General features: G+C 42.1%; 1 protein-coding gene across 9 annotated transcripts in view; it reads right to left on the reverse strand.

Moving 5' to 3' along the window:
• The window catches only part of tenm4 (teneurin transmembrane protein 4), a 123,390-nt gene that overhangs the window by 81,798 nt on the left and 15,386 nt on the right, over positions 1-26,206 (reverse strand). For all 9 annotated transcript variants that reach the window (XM_079553331.1, XM_079553330.1, XM_079553328.1 and 6 more), the window contains exons 2-3: positions 13,562-13,848; positions 11,958-12,230 (exon numbers count right to left, since the gene is read on the reverse strand). In XM_079553331.1, coding sequence (XP_079409457.1) covers positions 11,958-12,230; positions 13,562-13,784 — 496 coding nt within the window. In that variant the 5' untranslated portion in view covers positions 13,785-13,848. The remainder of the gene's footprint in view (positions 1-11,957; positions 12,231-13,561; positions 13,849-26,206) is intronic.

Below are 26,206 nucleotides of genomic sequence, written 5' to 3' on the forward strand. Positions count from 1 at the left end.
TACAATGGGTTCTGTTTGCATTTTCCTCTGATGGCTTTGATTCAAAATGTGTGAAATGTAGTGCAGCATGCAGACCAATTACAGAAATGCTGTAGTGTTTTAGCAGCTGGAATATATGCTCCTATATCCCAAACTACTGAGATGCAAACTGAATGGATGTATTAGTAACACTTAGCAGGCCAAATGTCAGCTTACACACGTACTGTACGTCACAAGGCACAGTGTGCAGCAGTTAAGCTTTGATGACAGAACGATTTCATCTCCGGTGCAGCCCGCAGAATAGCTTGCAATTCATACAGCTGAGATAAGGCCAGCATTTTTCAGCATGACAGCAATGCTTTAAGGGGAACTCCTGAAGGCACAGGGGGAACAGGGACCCATAGCTTATGTCCTGCGCTACTCAACATGCACCGACTTCAAAAATCGATCTGTGCACACCTTTGCAGTATAGGAGGGGAATAAGCAAAAGTTTTGCCGCTGGCACAACAGGCTTTCAGCGGGGTCTTCGCTAAAATGGTAGCTTTGTTATTCAAGACTATCAGAGGTGACCACTAATGAGAAGGATCACAGCCAGGATGTTTAATTACTCTTATCTCCTGCCAGGGAAACAGCACGTCAGGATCTCTGCTGCTGCTCCGCCCCGGAAAAAAAAAACACACTAATTGATTTCACTGGGTGGAGCAAGTGGCTTTAAGTTGTGCTGTAAACATTGTCTAAATTGGGGGTAAATCTGGTTTTCTCCATGATGTCACCAACACTGCCCACCTTTTTAAGATATATTTATGATCCATCCATCCATCCATCCATTTTCTTCCGCTTTATCCGGGGCCGGGTCGCGGGGGCAGCAGTCTCAGCAGAGATGCCCAAACTTCCCGATCCACACACACCTCCTCCAGCTGTTCTGGGGGGACCCCGAGGCGACACCAGGCCAGCTCGGAGACATAGTCCCACCACCGTGTCCTGGGCCTTCCACGAGGCCTTGTCCCACTAGGACATGCCTGGAACACCTCCCGCGGGAGGCGACCAGGAGGCATCCGGAACAGATGCCCGAGCCACCTCAGCTGGCTCCTTTCGACGTGGAGGAGCAGCGACTCTACTCCGAGCTCCTCCCGGGTAACTGAGCTCCTCACCCGATCTCGGAGGGTGCGCCCAGCCACCCTGCGAAGGAAACTCATTTCGGCCGCTTGTATTCGCGATCTTGTCCTTTCGGTCATTACCCAAATCTCATGACCATAGGTGAGGGTGGGAACGTAGATCGATCGGTAAATCGAGAGCTTTGCCCCCCGACTCAGCTCCCTCTTCACCACGACAGACCGATACAGCGACCGCATCACTGCTGACGCCACACCGATCCGTCTGTCGATCTCACGCTCCATCCGTCCCTCACTCGTGAACAAGATCCCGAGATACTTGAACTCCTCCACTTGAGGCAAGGACTCCCCACCGACCTGTAGAGGGGAAGCCACCTTTTTCCGGTGGAGAACCATGGCCTCGGATTTGGAGGTGCTGATCCCCATCCCGGCCGCTACACACTCGGCTGCAAACCGCCCCAGTGCATGCTGAAGGTCCTGGTTCGTTGAAGCCATCAGAACAACATCGTCCGCAAACAGCAGAGATGAGACTCTGAGGCTCCCAAACCGGACACCCTCCGGCCCCTGGCTGCGCCTAGAAATTCTGTCCATAAAAGTAATGAACAGAACCGGTGACAAAGGGCAGCCCTGGCGGAGACCAACACGCACCGGGAACAGGTCTGACTTACTGCCGGCAATGCGAACCAAGCTCCTGCTGCGGTCATACAGGGAACGGACAGCCCTTAGCAGAGGGCCCCGGACCCCATACTCCCGGAGCACCCCCCACAGGGCACCACGAGGGACACGGTCGAACGCCTTCTCCAAGTCCACAAAACACATGTGGACTGGTTGGGCGAACTCCCACGAACCCTCGAGTACCCGATGAAGGGTATAGAGTTGGTCCAGTGTGCCACGACCAGGACGAAAACCGCATTGTTCCTCCTGGATCCGAGGTTCAACTATCGGCCGGATCCTCCTCTCCAGCACCCCGGAATAGACCTTACCGGGGAGGCTAAGGAGGGTGATTCCTCTGTAATTGGAACACACCCTCCGATCCCCCTTTTTAAAGAGAGGGACCACCACCCCGGTCTGCCAATCCAGGGGCACTGTCCCCGACCGCCACGCGATGTTGCAGAGACGTGTCAGCCAAGACAGTCCTACAACATCCAGAGACTTAAGGTACTCAGGGCGAATCTCATCCACCCCCGGAGCCTTGCCACCAAGGAGCTTTCTCACCACCTTGGTGACTTCAGCCCCGGTGATGGGCGAGCCCACCTCCGAGTCCTCAGCCTCTGCTTCCTCATTGGAAGACGTGACGACGGGATTGAGGAGGTCCTCGAAGTACTCCTTCCACCGCCCGACGACATCCCCAGTCGAGGTCAGCAGCCCCCCACCCGCACTGTACACAGTGTTGGTGAAGCACTGCTTCCCCCTCCTGAGGCGCCGGATGGTTTGCCAGAATCTCTTCGAGGCCGACCGATAGTCTTCCTCCATGGCCTCCCCGAACTCCTCCCAGACCCGAGTTTTAGCCTCCGCGACCGCACGAGCTGCAGCACGCATATTTATGATCACATTTACAATTACAATTACATTATTATAACTGTTACTGTTCTACATTACAATTATCATTTAGTCAGAGAAGAAAATTCAGAGGTTTGGTTCAACTAGACACGAGTGTTTGCCTGCACTGCATCAATAAAGCAAATGCCTCACAGTTTCTCCGAGTGAGCCGGAATCATGGTCACAGAAATAGTGTAAACCGAGTGGCCTTCTAAATGACAGCAGCATAAAGGTTTTCGTCGAAGAGGGGACTTGTGTGGCATGTGTAACGGGCTGATCCTCGCAGGACCATGGCTCATCCCCGAGTCCTGCTGCAGAGGGGCCCAGGACTCTGTGGCGCTCCAGTCCGACGCCGTTGGTTTAGCCATTGAGAGCCCTGGCAGGGAGCGAGCATGTTCTACAGATAACAGGCTAAAAGTGTCCACTAGGGCCTCTAAAACCCTGCAAATTAGCCCGCAAATGAGCCGGAGAATATCTCTACTAATCCACGATCTGAGCCCACACTCTGCCAAAAAAGTCAACAAATAAATAACTTCACAAGAAAATGTGTGGGCGGATGTATGCACGCCTGAGCCGAGAAACCACTAGTGAGCACTTTGAAGCTTCATTTTGCCTGATATTTTGCATCTACAGAGTGTATGACGACTTCTGAACAAGTTTGTTTTTGTGTTTACGGTTAATGCACCAAAATGACACGGCAAGAGATTAAACTGAACAGTTTTCCCGAAACAAGTAATCACTGACTCACATCAGAATACCCCATCTGATTGGATGTGTTGAGAATTCAACACATCCAATCAGATGGGGTATTCTCCTTTCCTTCAGAATTCACCAGTTCAGTGAAATTAAGCCGTTGGATTGTTATAGTTTAGATACAATTGAAATGTTGTGCATAAAATGTGTGTTTAGGGACACACCATTTTCTTTTATCATTTTACTTTCCAAACAATACACATCTACGGCAGAAGTATTTTAAAGCCAGAGGGACCAACCATGTATCACAGATAAAATGTAATGAAAAATGTAATGGAATCAGACAGAAAAAGACAATAAGTTGGTTAAAAAGTGTTGCTCCGGGTAAAGGTGCAACAAGCAATTATATGTTGTTCAGAGAGAGTGAGAGTGAGCTGACCACAGCCCCTCAAGGTCACAGTGGGAAACCCCATCTCTGTGGTGCCACCACACTGCTGTAAAACATGCCCTAATGAACCAAACGTGTCGCCTAATTGGACACTCTTATTGACTTTGACTCACAGGCCTCTGGTGTGGGTGACGACTCGACTGGTCAGCACTCACATCACATTACATTGGTATGAAATTTACATGATGGTCCTTCTGATGAAACAATTCATGATTCTTTTAATTTGTAATAGTGTAATAGTTAATATATTCAATGTTCCCAATTAGCTGGCACTACCCCTCCTAACACAACACGTGGGTGGGAAGTAGCTCACGGACACCACAATAGTTGCCTGGTTACATTTGAACAGGCAACCCCGTGGTCAGGGGGCGGAGACTTATCAAGTATGACGACTGTGTCCCTGTATTATGGAAGTAGCCTATCACCAAAAACTGTTGTAATAGTATTGCAAAAAGAATGCGTAAAGGCATCAAAAGCCCGATGAGTAAAACTAGGGATAAAGAAGTAGTTGAGGATATGTGGAAAAAGACAAATACATTTAATAAGCTAAGTCCACATCACTGGGTATCACATTTAGCTAAAAGCCTGATCACATCACATGAGCACATTACTGCTGCAGACTTTGAAGTTAAAATGCTGATTGATGACAAGCGCTTCATCGTCCCCAAAAAGCACCATCATTTATCTTTTAGGCCCTTTTTGTTCTTGTTGCCTCAAATCATTATCTGAAGATGAGTTGGAAACGAGTATTGTTCGCACAGTAGCGTGCTGGGATAAAAGCATGTGGAGGAGATCATTAAAGCCGCACACTCACTGTCTGCAGGCCGTAGCACGCGGGACAGCACTAATTAGGCCGCAGAAATATCTTGACTCTGGTAGTGTTTTTTGGGGGTTTGTGTGTATAATTGATTTTTTCGCTGCAAAATGCCAAACGAATAAAAATCCCTGCGACACTGATGACAAGCCCCTGCTCCACCTGCAAAGCTGTCACTGTTGTAAATACAAACCATACAGTCACGGTGTGAACTGTCACTGCAGGTTTTCACATTAGAGCATACAAGAGGCAGAGACAAAAGAAACAAGACACAAGCCACTGTTAATGTCAGAGCATTAGGTTGACGCTTTCTGCAGCTGTTTGGGCTGCGCTCACTGAACAGGGACCTGTGCACACTTGTGTAGGCAAACGCGTGGATCTGTAGCAGTAACTAAAATGAAATAGATAGTTGTGTAGAAGTACTATTGGCCATTTCCAGAGCCCCACAAGGTTAATACAGAAGCAAATGTCTTTTTAAAGCAAATTCTAGTGTTGTATTGCACTTATATAGAGCAATGGCTCCCTAAAATTAGGTACTCAGAGGCACTGCTGCCCACAAACCATTTACATATAATGTAAATAAATTGAGGCAGAACTTTAAAGCAGAACTAAGTAACTCTTGCCCCTAGAGGCCATAAGCGCCACTGCAGGTGTTGTAGCATGTTATGTTTTTTACTTATTAATTGTCCTTGACAGTAAATACTACAATGACAGAAAAGTCAAAGGGAGAGAGGGATATTGTACATCCAAATACACAATGGAGATTTTTTTCACTCAAACTTGGCTGTAAATACTTGTAGTGGCGCTTGCCCGCAGTTAGCTTTGCCCGTTAGCCTGTTAGCTTCTTCTTCGTGATTCTATTAGTGTGTATTGCGCCTCCGAGCCGGTGTAGGCAAAGTTACAATTGTGGTTAACTGACCAGAGACACCAGGGGGAGATGAAAGACCCCTCAATCATCCCATTAACAATTGCATTACCCCCAGAGGGACTACGGAAAGATTTATTAAAGGGGGTGTATTATGCAAAATCGACTTTTTCAAGCTTTACATCATGTTATTATGTCATTCCTTCATTAAAAACATGCCTGAAGTGTTGCCTTGGCACATTCACGTATTTTTGAGTAATAATGGCAGCCATTTTGGGGATAGGTTTGCCTGAGTCCTCCTAGGAACGCTCCCACCTCCTGGAGACGCCTCCGAGCTTTCGTCACCAGCCGAGTAACCAATCACTGCTCCTCAGCAGAACCCCCTCCCCACTGATGCCACAGGCAGCGTGTGGAGGGGGCGTGTCGGAAAGGGTCAGAGGTTCTTAAAGAGACAGAGGCCTATTTCAAGACATTCACTGCAGCCATTTTGAGAGAGCAATTTTATACAAGGCATTATTCTAATTTACTGCATTTACAGACCAACAGAAGGTTTGGTCATCATTGTAGTGTGCTATAGACTGGTGCTATGTGATTAAGAAAAAAGCATAATACCCCCTCTTTAAGGTCAGCAAGTTTCTTAGTACTGCTTTAAATGGAGTTTCCTAATAATTAGTAATTGGCCTATTGTCACTGTTAATGTGTAGTTTATGAGGAAAACCATTACAAACTAGAAATGCAATGGCTGCGCCATTGCGATTGACTGCGGAATTGCGGGAAGCGAATGCAGAAATTGCATAAACTCTTCAAATTGCATAATCAAATTTGCATAAACTGGTAAAATGCATAAAGTGGTAAAATGCATGAATGGGTTAATTTGCATAAATTATGTAAATTGCATAAATGCTTTAAAATGCATTAACTGGTTAAATCCCATGAAGTGGTTACTTTGCATAAATTATTAATGTTGCATAAACTTTTTAAATCCCATAAACTGGTCAAACTGTTGAAATGGCCTCAGTGCTTGATTGGCAGAAGCTGCACAAATGGCTGAAAGGCCTGGAGTCTCCCCATTGGCTGGATTCCCCCATACACACCAATGCAAACATTTCAAACTCTCGTATAAAAAAAATGGAAAACTGCAGAAGGCCAATTTTTTCTCAAAACCCACAAGTTGCAGAAGCTGAACATGCACAAAGGGCAGAAATTGCATAAAATGCAGAAAAAAGTGCAGAAAAGCATGGATTTGCGGCAGCCCCATTATAAGTCAATGGGAAAAATCTCCGACATTTCGTCCGATTGCGGAAAAAACGTAAGTTGCAGAAGTCCCAAAAGTAATAGCACCCTTCTCCTCAACATGCGGAACATTTTGATGCATAACTTGCATAAATTGCACAAAGCATGAAGGTGCTGAAAGCTCTAGAAAATCGGGAAAAAGATGGAAGAGGAATAATAACTAGAAATGCAATGGCTGCGCCATTGCGATTGACTGCGGAATTGCGGGAAGCGAATGCAGAAATTGCATAAACTGTTCAAATTGCATAAATTGCTTAATTTGCATAATCCAATTTTCATAAACTGGTAAAATGTCATGTTGCATAAACTGTATAAACTGCATAAAGTGGTAAAATGCATGAATGGGTCAATTTGCATAAATTATGTAAATTGCATAAACTCTTTAGAATTCATAAATCCTAAATGGCATAAACTCTTAAGTTGCATAAACGGTTTAAAATGCATAAAGTGGTTAATTTGCATAAATTATTAATATTGCATAAACTTTTATATTCCATAAACTGGTCAAACTGTTGAAATGGCCTCAGTGCTTGATTGGCAGAAGCTGCACAAATGGCTGAAAGGCCTGGAGTCTCCTGATTGGCTGGATTCCCCCATACACACCAATGCAAAAATTTCAAACTCTCGTATAAAAAAAACTGGAAAACTGCAGAAGGACAATTTTTTCTCAAAACCCACAAGTTGCAGAAGCTGAACATGCACAAAGTGCAGAAATTGCAGAAAATGCAGAAAAAAGTGCAGAAAAGCATGGATTTGCGGCAGCCCCATTATAAGTCAATGGGAAAAATCTCCGACATTTTGGCCGATTGCGGAAAAAACGTAAGTTGCAGAAGTCCCAAAAGTAATAGCACCCTTCTCCTCAACATGCGGAACATTTTGATGCATAACTTGCATAAATTGCACAAAGCATGAAGGTGCTGAAAGCTCTAGAAAATCGGGAAAAAGATGGAAGAGGAATAATAATAAAGAACATGAAAACCAATAATTGACTGCGGAAGAATTCCGCAGTCAATCAATAAAGAACATGAAAACCAATAATTGACTGCGGAAGAATTCCGCAGTCAATCAATTATATTAATTACAGTGAATTATTTTCATGATAGGGCCCTTAACTTTGGAGGTATACAGTCCTGCAACACTCTCAATTTTGGGAATGGCTGGAAGTATCTTGAGGGCTAAGGCTTGATCCATGACTATAGAGCAGGGATCATAAATCCAATTCAAAAATATTAAAATGCAAAACAGTATCATTCTGAAGCCTGGTATAGTGAAATGCAGCAGCACACATGAGATGGTATATTATGCCATGTGTTTTGAATGGAGTATGCAAAAACAGAATGGGAAGGCTACACAAAGAACCGCCCACTTAAACTAATTACATTATGTTTAAGAAAAATAGCTCTGTCAGTCACAGCAACATTTCTTTAACTACAGGAAGTGTGTGCAGGCATTCACCACATTATTTTTCTCCACAGGTTACAGAAAACATGAATAATAACAGTCCCTTGCAGGCGTCTGAGGCTATCTCCAAGCCCGTTCTCATGGTTACAGCCGCGGAATAGTCTGGCCGGTGCCGCGGGAGAGAGACGGGATTAGAGCACACATCTGGATAAGCAGTAATAGGGTAAAACCTGAACATGAATGTGTACTCCCAAACGCAGCAGGCATCCTGATGTTTAGCCCCTAAAACACCAGGAATGACTCGAGAAGCTGTGGGCACAAGAAGTGTCCTCAAGGGGCTCCCAAAGGACAGGGAAATGAATGCTGCAAGTGGCAAACAAATATCCAAGTCCTGTGTGTGCATCGACTGTGCAGCGATGCATCCACAACTATCATCCACAAACCTAGCCTGAAGAAATGACTTACTTCAAAGGCATATGGGCACAAGTAAGGCCAAATGAGGAGCTATAAAACAAATGCTACTTTTCAGCCCTAAATGTCTCACTGGGTCGCATTATTTCCAAGGACAGATAATGTTAAGCGCCGTTTTTCCTCCGGGTCATTCCTTACCTACAAAACAAATTTAGTCATTTCTGAGGGGATAATCTTTTGTGATATATTAATTTGTTCTACCGGTGCAACCTTCACACACTATCCTTCACATCAACAAGTAAACACAATGTCTGGAGGTCATTTTAACTGTCAGGCACACTAATTAGCTTCATAAGTTATGGACTAATAACTAATTAGTTTCTCATTTTCTTTTGTTAAGTGAAGCTGTAAATTACACCATTTACATTTTTTTTATCTATCAGTATTGTTAGCCTTGAATGCCAGTGTGTGTGTGATCAAATTAATATTCGGGTCGTCGGTCTTCATGTACTCCGGTTGTGAAGGTGTGTGCATGGTTTATAAATGTGGATGATTTCCAACACTTCTTTCCAAATAGTTGTTAGGAACAGACGCTAATTATAAAATCACACATGGCAAACATTTTGACACACGCATCAAAAGTGGCTGGAGCTTTACTCATATTATATAAGAAAAATAAAATGTTTCTGAAAATCACTTTTGCCCATTTGCATGCATTAAAATCAGGGTCAAGTAAGTCATATGTGAGGAGGGGGAGCGCTGCCCGGCAGCTTGAATACATTAAAGTCCAGTAAATGGTTTGTTGATTCACAGAGATTAAAGCACACACAAGCAGCCCTGTGCCGTGGATTTTAATTAAGCTGCCATATATAAATTGTATGTTATCAGGCATTACTGAATTAAATGCTGGATGCAAGTGCACTTTCTGCTTGGGTGAGTAGAATAAAAAAGCTACTTAGAATCCCAATTGCATCTCACAGATGTAGCACAATGCTGCAGCAGCCCTCAGTACATTTGAGCGAGGCAAACCCGAGCAGCTATCTGAGGAGATTCTCTTGAATTATGTACAATGCAGCCAAATTTAAGTCCCCTGGCGGCTGCGATGATCAAGCAGAGGGATGCCACGTCCCCTGCCTGAGTCATTCGGGCAAATGGATTCCACTTCCAAGAGTCATTTCTGTCAGTTATAATAAGAAGCTAATACATAATGAGCCACGCTCTGAAATGCAAAACTATTCAAAAGGTTCTCTCCAAAGCTGTGCAGGGGCAATTAGGATCTTGCCGCGAGGCCCTTGATGAGTTCCTCTATCTCTGAAGTCTCCCAGGAACACTATCATAAATCTCAGAGTTAATATGCATGATTTAGGTGTGGGATAACTTTGTTCAATATGAATCAGAACTTATATTTTGCCATATTACAAGTTCATGTCAGAAATGTGAAGATTACTTATTTCCAAGACTGAGATGTCTTTCAAGCAATTCCAAAACTCTTTGAAAAGTAAAGTGAAGCTATTGTTCTGGCTGTACAACACTAGCCTGAGTGGAAATCTATTGAAAAATGTGCACAGACAAAATAGCAATGACAATCTTGCAACAATGGTATAGGCAGTTGCTCCCTTTATTTCAAATCCAATAAACACTCCTATACAGTATTCTCTCACTATTAATGAACAGCAACTGAAGTTACTGACATTTTAGCCCAAGGGGAGTTCGAAGTATGACTGCACAAATGGCATTTACATTTCCAAAAAGAGTTTTCTAATATCACAGAAACGCTATTATCTTCTGACATTTCACAACACTTGACATGGCTCCTATTTACACTACTTCTCCGGAGCCAGCGTGACCCTCTGAGCGAACACAAAGGTTCATCAGGCCAGCGGGACCAAATTAGAAATACAAAGCCACAGAAAGAGAAATTCAATATGTACTGTAAGTATTCCCACTTCTGCAACTGCTGTCACCAACAAGCAAAAGTGCAGGAACATTTCCTGTCAGGGTTCACGCGCACTCAGAAGAAACATACTGAATTAGGTTCTGAGTCATTCTCATTTCACAGCTGACAAACACATTTAAATGTATCACTAAATGTATATCTAAAATGTATATTACGGTGCTATTAAGGCAATGCATGTTTATTTATACAGCGCATTTCATACACATGGCAACTCAATACGTAAGACTTAAAAATACTACTCAATAAGCACAGATTCTAATAAATAAATTATTTTAGTACCGGATATTGGCCTTGAAGTATCTGCACAAAGGCCAATATTTATTTATTTTTAATATTTTTCAGCTCACATATCTGACTAAATGAAATACTTTGGCTGTTTGAATGATTTAGGGCTACCTCAGAACCATCTATCTATAGATATTATTGGGCCTCATTCAAGAACATCTTCTTAAGAAACTTCTGAAAATCCGTACTTAAGAAAGCAGTGTCCAGAAACTGTGCCAGATTCACGACACGTTCATCAGTAGGGAAAATACTTCGCACCTGTGTTCTGAAGTTGGTGAATGCCAACTTGGAAATGCGTACGTGTGAGGATCAATTAGCATATGTCACCGCCTCTCATTCACCATATAACAGGCAGCCAGAGGAGGATATGAATGGCAAAACACCAAGCCAAAACTAATAACCAACAAAGCTATCCGCGCCCCGCGCTCAGAACCCACCTAAATCTTTGTGCACGCAAATCAGCTATCATTACAAAATGTTTAAATAGATATAACCTGTACATTGCGAAAGGGTCTTTCTGTTAAATAGATGCGGCGGCACCGGCGCCACACCCCGCCCGCATATCTCAACGAGTAGACCCTTTGTAAACAGAAGGTCATAAGATCGAGGCCGACGTTGGTCTTTATCAAATAATGTTAATGCAGCGCATTTAAGGCTATTTGTTAACGATGGCATTCAAAACTTTTAGCAGTAATACATTGGTACTTTACTTGCCATTAATAAAAGTAATATTACCAGCTTATTTCTGAAAAAACAAGGTATCTGCAATTTATTATAATTATATTTATATGTATGACTCAGAAATGTTGGGGTCCATCAGGAGAATGATCATGGACAGAACTGGAGATTTTTGTTTGTAAGAGTCCTCCTCAGGGTTCTTATGATTTGTTCTTACAGAGGAACGTTTTCAGCTAAGAACAAGTTTTGTGAATGCCAAAAACCTTCCTAAGAAGGCGTTAAGAACAAATTTGTACGTAAGAATGTGTCGTCAATGAGGCCCTGTGTTCTTTACTGCGTTATTCTTATGTGGAACAGAGCTCTGCAGTTATCATATCATGTCATGTAGTTTAGTTGTAAGTAATTTCCCAAAAATATAGCCTAGTCCTTCCACTAACAAATCTGTTCAGACACACACACACGTGCAAAGATCAGTGTCTCACCATTTTCGGTGTTCTCATGTTCGGTGTCCGTGAGCGTCAGATTGGAGTTGGCGCGGCTAGACAGGCAGGAGCTGCGGCCTGACTTGGTGTTGCTGCGTCCCCATAGTCTGACGGCGTGCTCCGGGGACATGATGCCGTCTGTTTCCGTGTCTGCATCTGAGCCCACGCTGACGGAATAATCTCTGTGTGTCAGCCCCAGCTCTGTCCTGTACGCCGCTACGTGGGAGGGCAGGGCTTCTCCGAAACCAAGGTCTCGCAGGGAGAACTCTGCCCCTGAAATGAACAGCCAATGAAAATATGATTGAAGACCTTCTAAGTTTTAAGTTTGTATTTTATTATGTAAATGATTAACACTGCTACTTCAGAACAATAATAGGAATAAATAGATGAGTATGAATAATTCCTGAACTGACTGTATATCATCTAACTGTAAAACCTCCCATACTTAAGTTGATTCATTTCAGAAAGGCCCCTAAACAAAGTATAACCAAGGAAAGAGCTGCAGTGGAGGTAATAAGATAGATGTTTATGACGCAGCGGTCTTGTGTGGAGTAGCAAGATGTTTTCAATTTTGCATTTGGTAAATAAAAGTTCATCTATACAGGTGTTTTTCTTTACACCTGTAGTAAAACAATAAGAAACTAAATCTATATACCACATTTTACCTACTAACTCAAATTTATACCATCTTCTTTCTCCTCTAATAATGCATGAACACACACAGCTACGCTGTTGATTTCACAGAAGCTTTCTCAGCAGCGCAATCACATCTGATTTGTGCTGTGATGATCAATAATATATTTGAATGAGCAGCTGAAGACATGCATGTCGTCCATGCAGTTTTAAACCCTAGCAAGCATGGCAGGTTAACAGAACAACCTCTGCTTGGATCGTTGTGGATAAACTACGCATTAAAAGTGATGATAGATGGTGTTTTTGTTAGTTGACTTTATATGGAGTACATAGTGAGATTTCACTTATTTTGATGCTGCCAATAGAGCCCAGGGCTCCATGATGTGACAGAGGCACACTGTGCATATTATATTGTGCATATTATATTATATTTACGACTAAAAAGTGTCACATTAAGTTGTAAATGTTTCTATACAAGGCTCGAATTTTTTTCATCTGGTCATAATCAGCCCTATAAAGTGTGCCGAAATATAGAATTTTGTTAAAAAGAGAAGTCTTTCAGAAAGCGTGTTTTTTTTTCCATGCTGCACATTGTGTTTAAAACAACTTCTGGAGTTTGCTTTGTGTGAAGTCTCTGAGTACTCATACGGTTGTAATTTTACAAAGCAGGAACACATCTGTTTAATGATGATACTATGACACTAACTTACTTATTCTTATCTCTTAAAATCTTAATGTTCAAAACCATCCTTCAGGATCATCTGTAAAGTCATAAATGCTCCACAAAGAAAGATGAACATTAAAATGGTAATTAGTGTCGCCTTGTCACCTCAGTGACACTTAAGTATGTTTTAGTAAGTGCTCATCGACCCACAAGGATTCTCATGGAAACACAGATAAATGGTCTGGTGACGGGAACTTGCAATAAAGCAACAATAAGAATTTGAGATGGACTGCATGTGTCCCCTCACCTTGCCGACCAAACTCGTCCACTTCATGGTGCACCACGTCTTTGACCCGTGTCCCGTAGGCCATCCTGGAGTCATGGTCGAAGGCCTTGAGCGTCTCACTGGAGCTGTAGGACTTGCTGTTGGGTTTGCCGTCCTCACTGTCGGCGGAGGAGCTGGTGTAACGGCGCTCTGTGTCGTGCCGAGCCGTGAGCGAGCGGTAAGGGCGGCGTTCCTTCACTTCCATGGCTGCCTCCGCTCTCAATCAGCATCAACTGTGGTTCACAACGGCCTCCTCAGTTTGTGGCACTCTGTAAAAAAAGAGACAACAAATATGTTAAAAGTTTCACTCTGTTGCATTAGGATTAGATTGTTGAATTTAATTAGCAAATGAAGTGCGGAGTCCCTGCCTTCCATAATAAAAAATGCAATGTTTCAATTATATTACAATAACTATTCATAGGTGCACTTCATTGTAACATAGTTTCATCCACATAACCCACTTTCTCATAATGCTCATGTAATCAGCTTGTGCATATGCTATGTCCTGACAGCACAACTGTATCTGAAGAGCAAACCTTGCTTAGTGAACTCCAGGGTAAAGCCTATCTAGCTTCACAGACTGCCGAATGGATGAGACCGAAAGGACATTAATTTAAACTCACATCTGTTAGAAACGTAGTTATTGAAAATGTTAATGAGTCTACAGACTACAGGCTATAGGTAACTGAAGGCACTACCATCTGTTTGTGCATGTAGCATTAAAGTTGATTATTTCCAAGGCAAAAAAACTGATACAATTATGGTAAAAGTGAACCGAGCAATCGGATACAAACAAAATGCCTAGTCTAGTTCCCAAGCCGGAGTGCACGGCTCAACAATCTCAGAACCGGCAGGATTGGATTTGATGAAATATGCCACGATGCCGCAACAAATTGTGCACCTATAAAGTTTATAGTACAAACTCTGCCACAAATATTGCTTTTTATGTGTGTTGAGCGTAAATGCGGGGACCTCAGCAGTGGCAAAAGTGATAAATGTCCTTTTATGAATTGTGTTGTTTATGGGTTGCAAATCATCAGCATTTCAACAGTGAGAAAAGCCAAGCACATCTCGGGCTACACTAAGATAGCAGAGATGATTAAAGTTGGAATCATAAAACCACCAGAATTAGATCGATGCAAGTGATGAGTCTGGGGGCTGTATGGGAGATTAGATTTTCTCTTGGCTTTGGGTGGAGAGAGCCTAGATTAGAATATTAAACTGAATGACAAGAGTGCTTCCAAAAAGAGCCAACTGTTTGTATCATGATTGCATATTTGAATTTTCAATAAAAAAAATATTTTGTATTAATTAAAGAAATGCTGCACATAAAAAGGGAAAATTAACGCAAAATTAACAGCAAATTGATGGATTGAAAAGGATTGATTTTTTTTTACACAGCAGAGTGAAAGAAGATAGCAATAGAGTAATCTGTTAGTTTTAGTAACAATATGCTTGTGTTGTTTTAGCAAGGATTTTTCCAAAAGATAAGCTCTTTATGAATACTGTATGAGATTTATAGCGGACAGAAGCGTAAACAATAATCCACAGTGAACTATATTTGCCCCCGCCATGCAGGAAAGAAAAACTACTGAAGAAACCATTGTGGGGTTTGGGGGGCTCTTTGTGTGTATTGACAGCTGAAAAGATCCCAGTGATTAATGACTCGGGCCTCAATAGTAGGACCTCTGCCACTTGTGGGGGAGAAACTCTCCCACTCGGCGGCTACTGCAAGAGCCCTTCAGCTGCTGCCGACATTTCACATGCAGTCTGCACAGCCCATACTTTTACCTCCTGTACAAGATCCCCGATGCTATGCAAATGTGAGAGAGCGGAGAACAAGGAGCTTTTGGGGTTTCAAGAAGTTCCAATGAAGTGCATTGTTTTTATTCTCAAAGAACTGGGCTCACTACGCTCACTCTCTCGCCCCACACTGCACTCATTATTTATCGACTGCTATACAAGAAGCTGTACCTTTGAGGCCATGGGAAACCCATATCGTTTTTTAAAGCAACACAGTGACAAGAAATATGACAAAAGTCCTCAAATCATGCGCATCATGAGTTGTTGTCAGAAATGCATCAGTTCACTGAAGCCAGAATATATATTGTTTCCCAGGTAGAAACTTAAACTACCGTCATTCCACTATCAAGCACATACAGAATAGCATTAATACAGTATGTCTCGTTGAAACGGAACATTATTGACTAATTTTTACAATGGTGTCAAAAAGCAAATGACAAACGACTGATTATTTAAACCAAGATTACAATCAGTCTGCAGAGTCGGAGCAATGCCAAAGAGAAGCTAACAGCATATCTATGTAATGATCCAAAATCAATCGTGGTCTCTCTGGGCAGACAAAGGAATGATGGATGGTCTGTATTCCTCTTTAAACAATTGCAGACTCCACATTTTTCAAATGCATTGTCTACAAGCGGCTTTCAGAGAGACACAAGTTTGTCTGTGGGTGTTGAGCAAATGCACTGGAGCTGTAAGCAAAGCAATAAAAGACTGCTTACTTCTATACAGCCCTCATGCCGCTAAAAGTAGGCAGAAAGCAATTAATAATAATTGTCAATTGAAGACATCAAATATGTTGATGCAGCAGCACTGTGCATTATAAAAGTGTAGACAGAAGAAACTGTGGGAGTTCAGCCTTCGACACAGCTGACTGTTCACAGCACACCTATGATTTTACACTAACTAACATTTTCTTTCACTTAGAGAAGGCTTTCCATAGTGTGTAGAACTTGATATTTACATTTTTATACCTGTATTTGTTTGGAATTTAATCAAACTAATCACCCACGTCCGTGCATTCCCTTTAAAGGCAGCTCTAACCAGTGAAAGCAGCAGTTTTTACAGTTAAGAGTTGAGACAATCGAGACCCTATTACAGACAAAGATTGATTTATTTTAAAACATCTAAAGTGTGATGAGGCACATCTGATCCAACCAGTTTTAAGACACTATCATTTGTTCTTTGCAGACCATTAATTCTGCTCTTTCACCTGTCATGCCTATTGCCCTCCATAATGTAGAAACCCAACCTTTCACTCCTAATGCCATAAAGCATTGTAAAGCCATAAAGCACACTAACTAGCAGTGTAACTAGCAACTAACCTTCTTGAGACCGTTGGCTACGGTTTTAAAGAAGCAAACAGCCGTGGCTATTGCTACAGTGTCAGAAGTTAGTTAATTATGGGATCTAAATAGGTGGGAGGCGGATGGGGTACAATATAAATGCAAATGGTCTGTACTATCCATCAAACAATTAGTGGGGTGCTGAGAATGGCTATTCACAGACGCTGCATATAAATCTAGCCTTCAGAGGCTGCGCAGGCATGTTTTTCATAATAATTAACAACTTAATGGATTTAACATGAGTTTTGCACAAAACCATAGACTAAAGGCTGACATGTACACACACAATGTCTTTGTCTGACAAACCCCCCAGGTAATTACAGATTACTTAACTGTGAAATCGGCTAATGGCCACTGATGACTTAGATTGAAATATAATGTTTCAATGATTGCTGATGACATTTTAACAAATGAACACTTGACTTTAAAATTTGTATGGAGAAACAGCACATTTTAAGCATTTCAGATACATAGCAACAATGAGCCTCTTTCACGACACGTTCTTGCGCACATATTTGTTCTTAAAGGAATAGGCCACCATTTTTGTTTTGCTTTTTTTTTACAAATATTTTATATTTTTTCTGTCTGTTAGTTTCTTTGCCATCATTAAGCGTAGAGGGTGTGACTTGAAAATAAAAAAGATGACTCGCAAATTGTTGTTTGTTTGTTGTTAATTTTATGGAAACGTTCTCTCTGGCTTTGCTTGCTTCTTTTCATTGACGTGCCAGAGCCGGAATCTGCTTTTGCCGCAAAGCATTACGGGTATTCAAAAGTGCCCTATTACAGAAAATATAGCTTGACTAGCGCATTATCTGAACATCCATCAAAATTGTCCAAAAAAATAGGTCATCACACAACTGTTGTGTGGCCCGGGTCCATCTGGTTATGTTTATCTATTCTTTGCAGGTAGGGTGCGCTGTGGCCATTTTGTTTGTTTACTTTTAAATGAAACTTTCCCCAAAAAATTGAGAAATTCATCATTTTATATTATTTTGCAATAATTTATGTAAAAGGGAGTGCAAGGTAATGGTCAGTCATATTTCTTGTGTTTTGCATGACGTGTGCATTTAAGAAAAGGTGTGAAATGTTTAATACTTAATAGTTAATAGTCATTAATTATTCAGGAATAGCTTTTTGCTAGGGTTTACTGTTTAGGCCTTCAACTAGCTTCAAAACCAGAGAAATTAACCCTAAACAGTAAACAAGTTTGCTCACTGTGCACAGTATAACGTGTCTAACATTTATGTTTTGCAGCAACATGGCCAAATCAATAAAGGCATCCACTCGAACTTGAAGTTTGTTTTACAAGTGGTTGAGAAACACAGGAAAGACATTCTAAAGTGTAACCGTCACGATCTTGCGATGTGTAGTAGTTCAGCTTATGCAGACTATTAGGTTTATTGTGAGGCTTGTGAGCAAAGAAAAAGTACTAAGAGATTACATTAGCAATAAGAATAATACAGGACGCTTGCGGCGTCACTAATGGTAAAACTTCAATGACCTTGGGGGACCTCTAAATATTATCTAAATGAGCTGAAATGTTTTGAGCAGTTCCATGGCTTCATATTGAAAGGGGGGGGGACTGCACTGGCATTTACCCCCCCAAAAAATGATGGGACCACCTACTGTTTATTTTCAAAATAAGTTGGTAATATCAGCAAGTAAAGTATAAATGTATTAATGATAAAACTTAATAAATTACCAGTTAATGCCACCACTAAATAAGACTAAATGCCCACTCCACTGACGTTATTTCATATAGACGAACGTCAGCCACATGGGCAGAACGTTGCGCTGCCGCCGCACCTATTTAGTGTAAGGGGCAGACCCGTGCTCACCTGCAAGAAGAGACTTACAGGTTACATCTATGGAGTCATTTTGTAATGAGGGCAAATTTGCCTGGCTGCTCAAAGATTTGGGTGGCTGCCTTCATGATCATTAGTTTTGGATTTGCGATTTGCCATTCGTGTCCTCCTCTGGCTGCCTGTTGCACACGGCACTTCTTTTACGGTGAACGAGGTGGTGACATATGCTAATTAGTCCTCACGCGCTTCCAATTCATCATTCACCAACTTCAAAACACAGGTGCGAATGATTTTCCCTACTTAAAAATGTGCCGTGAATCTGGCGCAGTTTTCTTAAGTGCCGATTTTAAGAAGATAAGTTTCAGAATGAGGCCCAATCTTCTCTGACTGGCAAAAAGATTACAATGAACATGGATAGTTCCTTTGTTGTCATATGTTTCTGGATGACTAGCATTTTGATTTTACTTTCAGTTGACTACTTGTGTTGCGAAAAAATATGCGCAAATATCAAGAACACAGACTATCACGAGGGAAACAGGGATCTCAACAAGCCCTTTACAGGCACCACTTACTTCCTTTCCAAAAATCTTCCAAATGCTTCAACTTAAAAGCCCTCCGCTCATCAGAAAGGTGTGTTTTCAATAGATACGTGACCAAAAAAAAAAAAAGGAAAAAAAAAAAAACCTGGTTGGACTGGGTGGTGGCTGAATAGCTTGCCAAACAGATCCTGAATTGAATTTGGTACTATGCGGAGGGGGGCTTGAGAGCCGGTGGGGGGGGGGGGGGGGGGGGGCATCGCTGCTATCGGCTCTGTGCAGGATCAAAAACAAGCCTTGCTAAAGCTTTAAACAGAATGTGCAAAAGCCAAGACGTAAACATGAGCTGCCCGAGACGGTTTTTCTGCGGCACACTCCTCGAGACTAATCATGCGGAGTCATTCAGGGTTTAGAGCCGACAGAAGGAGCAGGCAGTGGCGTAATGCTTTTAAACCAAGACGATAAATAACAGGAAAGAAGCCTATTTATTCATTTCGGGGTACTGATGCTTGCTCCCGACCTTGGCCTACTGCTGCATAAGCATAAGCGTTTATATGTCAAAGTAAAATGTTGGCGCGCTCTTATCTTATCTGTCATCAATTAAGGGGCAAAACACAAAACAAATCCGTCTGACACTTAAACTTGCCACTGGAATATGCAAACTAAACTTGCGCGAGGTTCAAATAGACTACAGATGAGCAGGTAATGCGGGTTGATCGGCTCCTGCCAAACCGAAACAACAGTGTGGAGTTGGTTTGAACTGCTCCCGGCTGCGGCTGCTGTGTCGAGCTGGGGTCACTCGGAGGGGCGACCTGTCCCTCATTAGTCCACCATTAACTCTCATTATCCGTCAAAGGCTGGACTTTAGGTTGATTTATGTGCGGCCCGCGGTGAAACCAATCTAAATGCTACCCAAGCAATAATCAACTTAATGTAAACTTGCTACTGTCCAGCATAATGTAACACAAATGGGTATGTATGGAAGCTGTAAGTGGGGGAAAAGTTGAAGAATTCAATTGCAAAATCAGACTGTCTTTGTAAAGCACTGATCTCTATATTATTATATCAAATCCACCCAAGTTTAGTTTCACATATTCCCAGAAGAGCATGAGACAAAAATAGGGGGAAAAAATTGCAAGGATTTGTCGGAAAGCCTGACCCTCTGTGGCAGGAATAGCATTTCTCAGTTAATTGACCTGTTAACTTTCTAAATGTGAAGGCTGGCCTCTAAAAGTCAACCAAATGTTAATTGATTAGAGTTCTTTCTCGGGATAAGACCCAGACCATTTTGTGGCTCAAACGCAGAATCCCACAAAGATTACAAGTCAGAAGTGAGTAAAAAAATGTCTTATTTAAAGGAACAGGCCACAGTTTTTCCATGCTGAGATATGTTCTTACCTGAGTTAGACGAGTTGATGCGTACCTGTCTGGTCTGTGTGCGTGCCCGTGGAAGAGCTTTGTCACTTCTAACTTCACCCCGTTTGGAGCTATACGAATATACTGGGAGAGGCCAAATGCTAACAACATCTTTGGGCGTTTTGCGTGACTGAGCACAGGCACAAAGACCAGGCAGGTACACATCAACTCGTCTAAGCTCAGGCAAGAACATATCTCAGTATGTAAATATGGTGGCCTGTTCCTTTAAGTATGAGAGCTTAATATCTGCTGTGAAAGATTCGCGCAATTACCGTTCATTACTTTCAAATGCCATTTTATCGTTATCTTAAACCATGACAATGAATGACTTAATCTGAACAGATACATGATAAGTCTTTTTCACTTCTTATTGATAAAAGTCTAAAGTATGATTTTTCCTGAAGTCAGTTTATGAAAAAAAATAAAAAATAATCCTCATTAATTAAAGATTCCACACATCTCTTCTCAAAATTTAGCTTCATTTCCATTTCCAATACAACAGATTGCGATAGTAGACAGTCCAGTGAAAGCGGATTGATTAAGCGTGAAGCATTTGGCTTTTTAGACCGCATTACGGGTTAACCTCTGCTCTGGGAACAGCTGGGAAATGTCTCAAAGTGGTTTGGCCTCACTCCTAATGAAAATACATCCAACACATTTCAGGTGACGCTGCTAGAGCTGGCAGCGACAGAGCAGGTCTATGGCTATTTGGCAACGCTGCAAGGAAACCTTTGATTACACTTTTCAACGCAAGACTCACCACTTGCAAACAACAAATTAGACTGATTAAAAAAAGAAAAAAAAAAAGAAAAAAAAGGCTCAATCTTTACCATGCCGTTTCACAGAATTCTAATGCCTCGGTATACAGCATCGTGATTTGCTGGAAATGCATAATTGGGCTGAATCATTTGGAAGAGGCTCGGGGCTATAAAATGAAAAGCAGGTGTCTTGCAGCTAATACCTTTCAGATGGTAAAATTAAAAACGCTGCTGTTTGATAGATCACACATGTTTACAAACTGAATCAGGGATATGATGACACCGCCAAGCATTAACAGTTCAACGGAACAAATAGGCATAATTCGCTGTATATTAAAAAGTCATGTAAGATCAACAACATAATTCTCTGCAAACCTCTGCACCATTGCCATTATCTATTCGTATTTATTTGTATTTGTGTGATATCAACCACAGTGCACTCTCTATAGGTGCCACAGATTTCCCTGTAGTAACGGTTAGAGTATAGGGCCAGAATATGGAAGCATACTTCTAAGATCACCGATCCCTGGCTCTTCCAATGAAACATCAAAACGTCCCTCGGCAGTTAACAAAAATTAAAAAGTTTTATTTTATGATTGAACCACATAAATCCGTCATATAACTGTCTAAGGTGACAGCTGTAATGACGCAGATCCAAGACTTGCTGTGCAAAGTGAGTCTGTAAACAAAGCATGCTGGTGGATGGTCTGAATATGAATACTGGGATATAACCCAAGATACAAGCTCAGTGTTGCTGGAGGCAGTACAACAGTTCAATATCAAGAGTGAAAAATCAGCCTATGCAGCAAAGTGAGAAGCGGGATTTTGCATAGTAATGGCCATATATACTCCTGCTTTGACAAACACTCACTTCCCACATCCTGAGTTTCGCATGCTCTGGGAGGGGCTAATGATTGTGTAGCTTCATTACTGACTCCACCACAACTCAGCATTAAACATGCTCCGTCTGGTAGGTGTGGCTGCTGCAGTGGCCTACTCTGTTTCCCAAACCAAAGATCAGAGTGTAACAGCAGCATGTTTAAATATAGCCTCTGTACAGACCCATGAATGTGCCATCTTCACAAGAGCACAATGCATACATACTATGGACCTAAAAAGGTGTTCCTGATTAAAACGTGAAGAAACGTGTGGGTCTTGGCAGTGCAGCCTTGACCTGCACAATGCTTTTCATCTGCCTGTAAGGCATCAGGGGTCTGCTGGCTCTGAGCTCAATGGCTGAACATTAGATGGTGCTGAGGTTTGCAAAGAGCATCACTCACAAACGCGTGAAATTTCTTTTTCAGCACTTCGCCTTTTGGCCCTTGATGCATCTTTTATGCCTTAGGGAATACTTCTTATAACACATTACTACAATGAAATCACACATAAGTTCATCTTAATTGTTGGTGCATGCTCGGGAGATGCCCTTTCATCGTCAGGGCAGGAGCACTGAATCCCCCTATATCTAAATTTAATTCAGCAAGAAAAGTAGGATTGATCACTGCAGCTCAAGGCCACAATCAGCATCCATGATCTAATCAGGACTCAGCTCTAGACAGAAAAGGATACTTCCATAAATAAAAACCATATGAGAGGCAGCAAGTGCCCATAACACAAAAGGAAATGTGATTACCCTCTCCCCTGCTCCACAGGTGTGCTTTTAGACCAAAGCCTTCAAAGGCTGCCAGTCTAAACTCATGCCACCATGAGCACCCGCACTGTTGTTTTGCTGCACCCAGTCTTTTACATCATGCTTGCATCAGAGCAGAGTGCTCCTGGAGTCTCTCTCTCCATACCCAGGCTGAGGACCGGTCCTAGGAGACAGACTCTGTCAGGAGCTGTGTGCCCAGAGACACTAGGGTAATAAATTACCTCGAATTAACACGTCATCTGCACTCCACACAGCAGCCGCCCTGCATTCACACCACACAGCCTAATGGATCAATTAACCAAATGGGCACAAGGCTAAAATGCTTTCAAACCACAACTTCTTGTTAGGTATGACACACCTACCTAACTTGCAATCTAAGTCCTCCAAACTCCTCTTTCCCCCCATAAAGTTTAAGAGTTTTTCCTCTTATTGAACTGAAATAAACAACTGCATGCAATTATATTATTGAGCAATCAATACATTCATTTACTTCAAGCTTGACTCAACATATTGCTTCAGCCAGAAGTTTCCTACATAAAACACTCTATTCAGAAGCTTCTCTTCTGAAGAGTAGGTAGGGATTGAACTGTGGTGTTAACTCTGCTGACAGTATCTGTAGCAGCCACACCACTCTGGTACAGTGGCTCAGAGAGGGGAGTTCTGACGTGCTTCAGACAAGAAGCCTATGCAAACAGGGCTTTGTGAAGTGACTGTGCTCAGAAGCCACCTGCAGCGCTGCCAGTGTCACTCGTGTGGGAAATCCTCAGAGATGTTCCTGCACAGCCATTAAAAGCTCGCCTTCCTGTTGATGCCTGTCACTGATAGCAGAGGATATTTAGTGGAGGACTCAAACTGCCAGTTGTGCCGCCTGTATCTCAGTGACATTGTGTCAGGTAGCAACAGGCAATTTCCACCAATGTTTCTCATTCATCACTAAAGTAAACAGGGATAAGAGTGGACACATTATCCTTTTGTGTTTGGTTAGCCAACATTACCCAAAGATGTGGGATAACATGCTATAAACTAAAGGAAGGTACGTACACCTTTACAATGCACTGTTGAGAAGAATCTTATGTTGAAGTCATTGTATCAAGTACATATTGTGTCTCTTTCAGTCATTCAGCGTGAATGAATAGTAAAAAACAAATGAACATTTGATAAATGTAATAATGTCTTAGAAAATGCATGTTAAGGTTGTGAAGGCTACAATTATCCTTTGTGTGCAGCCATGTGCATAATAACTACACTAACGAGAAATAGATATAACAATTTTAGAAACTGTAAACACATAGGAGATCCTAAATAATATTGATCTAACAATAAAGATTATCTCTAACAGAGACAGAGATAATGTCTGTCAGATACATTTTAAATGTTAAAATATATACATGTAAATAAATAAATTGATAAATTACAGACAATAAAACGTATCACGCCATTAAAGAGTGTGCTGGACTTAATAAGCATTATAATTATAATGTTGTTTTTCACAGACCCAAATGGAGAGAATGTCCAAAGAAACAAGACCCGGTTAAGTGCTCTAATTGTGTTCTGTTGTGGAGGGGTCAGAAGGACCACATAGACTCTGTCATAGAGTCATGAGCATGAAGCTGCACCAAAAACACTCTTAACCCGACATTCCAGGCAGTGTCTCTGCAGCACAAAGAGCAGCTTTATCCCCTGCACTTAAGGTGCTCTCCTCGGAAACCTCTCATGAGCCGGACTCGCTTCAGCTTAATGGTGAGGCTTATGAAGAGGAGAGGCCTTGGTGGAAAAACCTAAACTGTGGATCTGCCCGTGCATGAAGCCATACTACCCAGGACACAAGGATCTAGAGGCCTCTGAAAACAGAGAATAGAAATACTGAATAAATAACACTTAATTGAGGTTAGTGTGATTGAACACTGTGAGGCGAGGATGGTTTTAGCATAGGTTCCAGATGGCAGACTGTTATTTCACTGTGCCCTGCTAATACTGCAGGATTCGATGCTTGTAACCTGAGTGTCCCCTGGGCCCCTGCTCCTGCACTGAAGTGAAATCAGGGCCAGCTCCCGCCGCCGCCTCTCTGCAGGTCTGCCCCGACTCAGGAGGGGTCTGAGCAGAGGCTGGGGGTGAGTCGCAGGCATGGAACAAAGCATGTTAACACCGTTCCTGTGTTATACAAGGCTGGAAACAAGCAGGGGTTTCCTTTAAATCCTTGGCTGTTTCACTACAGCTCAGGATCCTGGCGTTTACATCCTGCTTCCCTTTCTTTGGCTGTCTCACGGTGAGTTCAAGCAGAATGATTGCGCCTCTTTCTCCAATCATTCTACCACTTATCAACCACCATATCAGGAGTTGTTCATCTTTTGTGTTTGATAAGCTATTGTCTCTGGCAAATCCACTGCATCCACGCAGAAGGGAAGTGAAGGTGTGACGATAAAATGAGCATTGAGAATTGAGACTGTTTTTGGTCGGGGGGTTGTTCTCTTTTGCCTCTAATCACTTTCACAAAAATATGATTTCAATAAAACTATTTACATTTATAATAGATCCAATACAAATTACACCTCTGAGTACTTTTTGCAATAATAAAATTTGAGATGCATATTTAATGCAACTACTTCAATTAAAGAATACCCCGCAATAGCAAAATAGCGCACAAATTACATTTTGAGGTAAAAAAAACAGAGGCAGATACATTTTGAGTCCTTAAAACAGAACTAAGTAACTCATGCCCCTAGAGGCCATAAGCGCCACTGCAGGTGTCGTAGCATGTTGCATGTTAAATACTGTTTAAGTGGAACTAGCCCACACTTAGCTTTGCCTCTTCTTCGTGATTCCATTAGTGTCTATTGGTGGCACCGACCCGGAGGCAGACAAGTTGCAATTGTGGTTTTCTGGCCAAAGACACCTGGGGAGATGAAAGACCCTCCCAATCATCCCATTAACACTTGTATTACCCCCAGAGGACCTACAAAAAGGATTTATTAAGGTAAACAACTTCTTTTTTAAGTCTGTTGTCTGTAAGTTGAAATGTATTATAAATTAACTAGCTGAGACCCGGCCTTCGGCCGGGCCTCGCTAGTCTCCACATTTGATATTCTGAGATTATGAGTGATTACAAAGAAATGTCCAACCCGTCACACAGTTCAGCTGTAGACCAGTGGTTCCCAACCCATTCCAAAAACTATGGCCACTAAAAATGTTTAAAATAATGAATGCTAAAAATAATTTCAAACAATCTGCAATTGGAGTGTTTGATGCACCCGTACTCTTTGCTTATATACTACAACGACAATATGTTCGCTAAACTCAGGGAATAGAATTCAAGAG

This window comes from Gobius niger (assembly GCF_951799975.1).
Source record: "Gobius niger genome assembly, chromosome: 1".
Taxonomy (NCBI): Eukaryota; Metazoa; Chordata; class Actinopteri; order Gobiiformes; family Gobiidae; genus Gobius; species Gobius niger.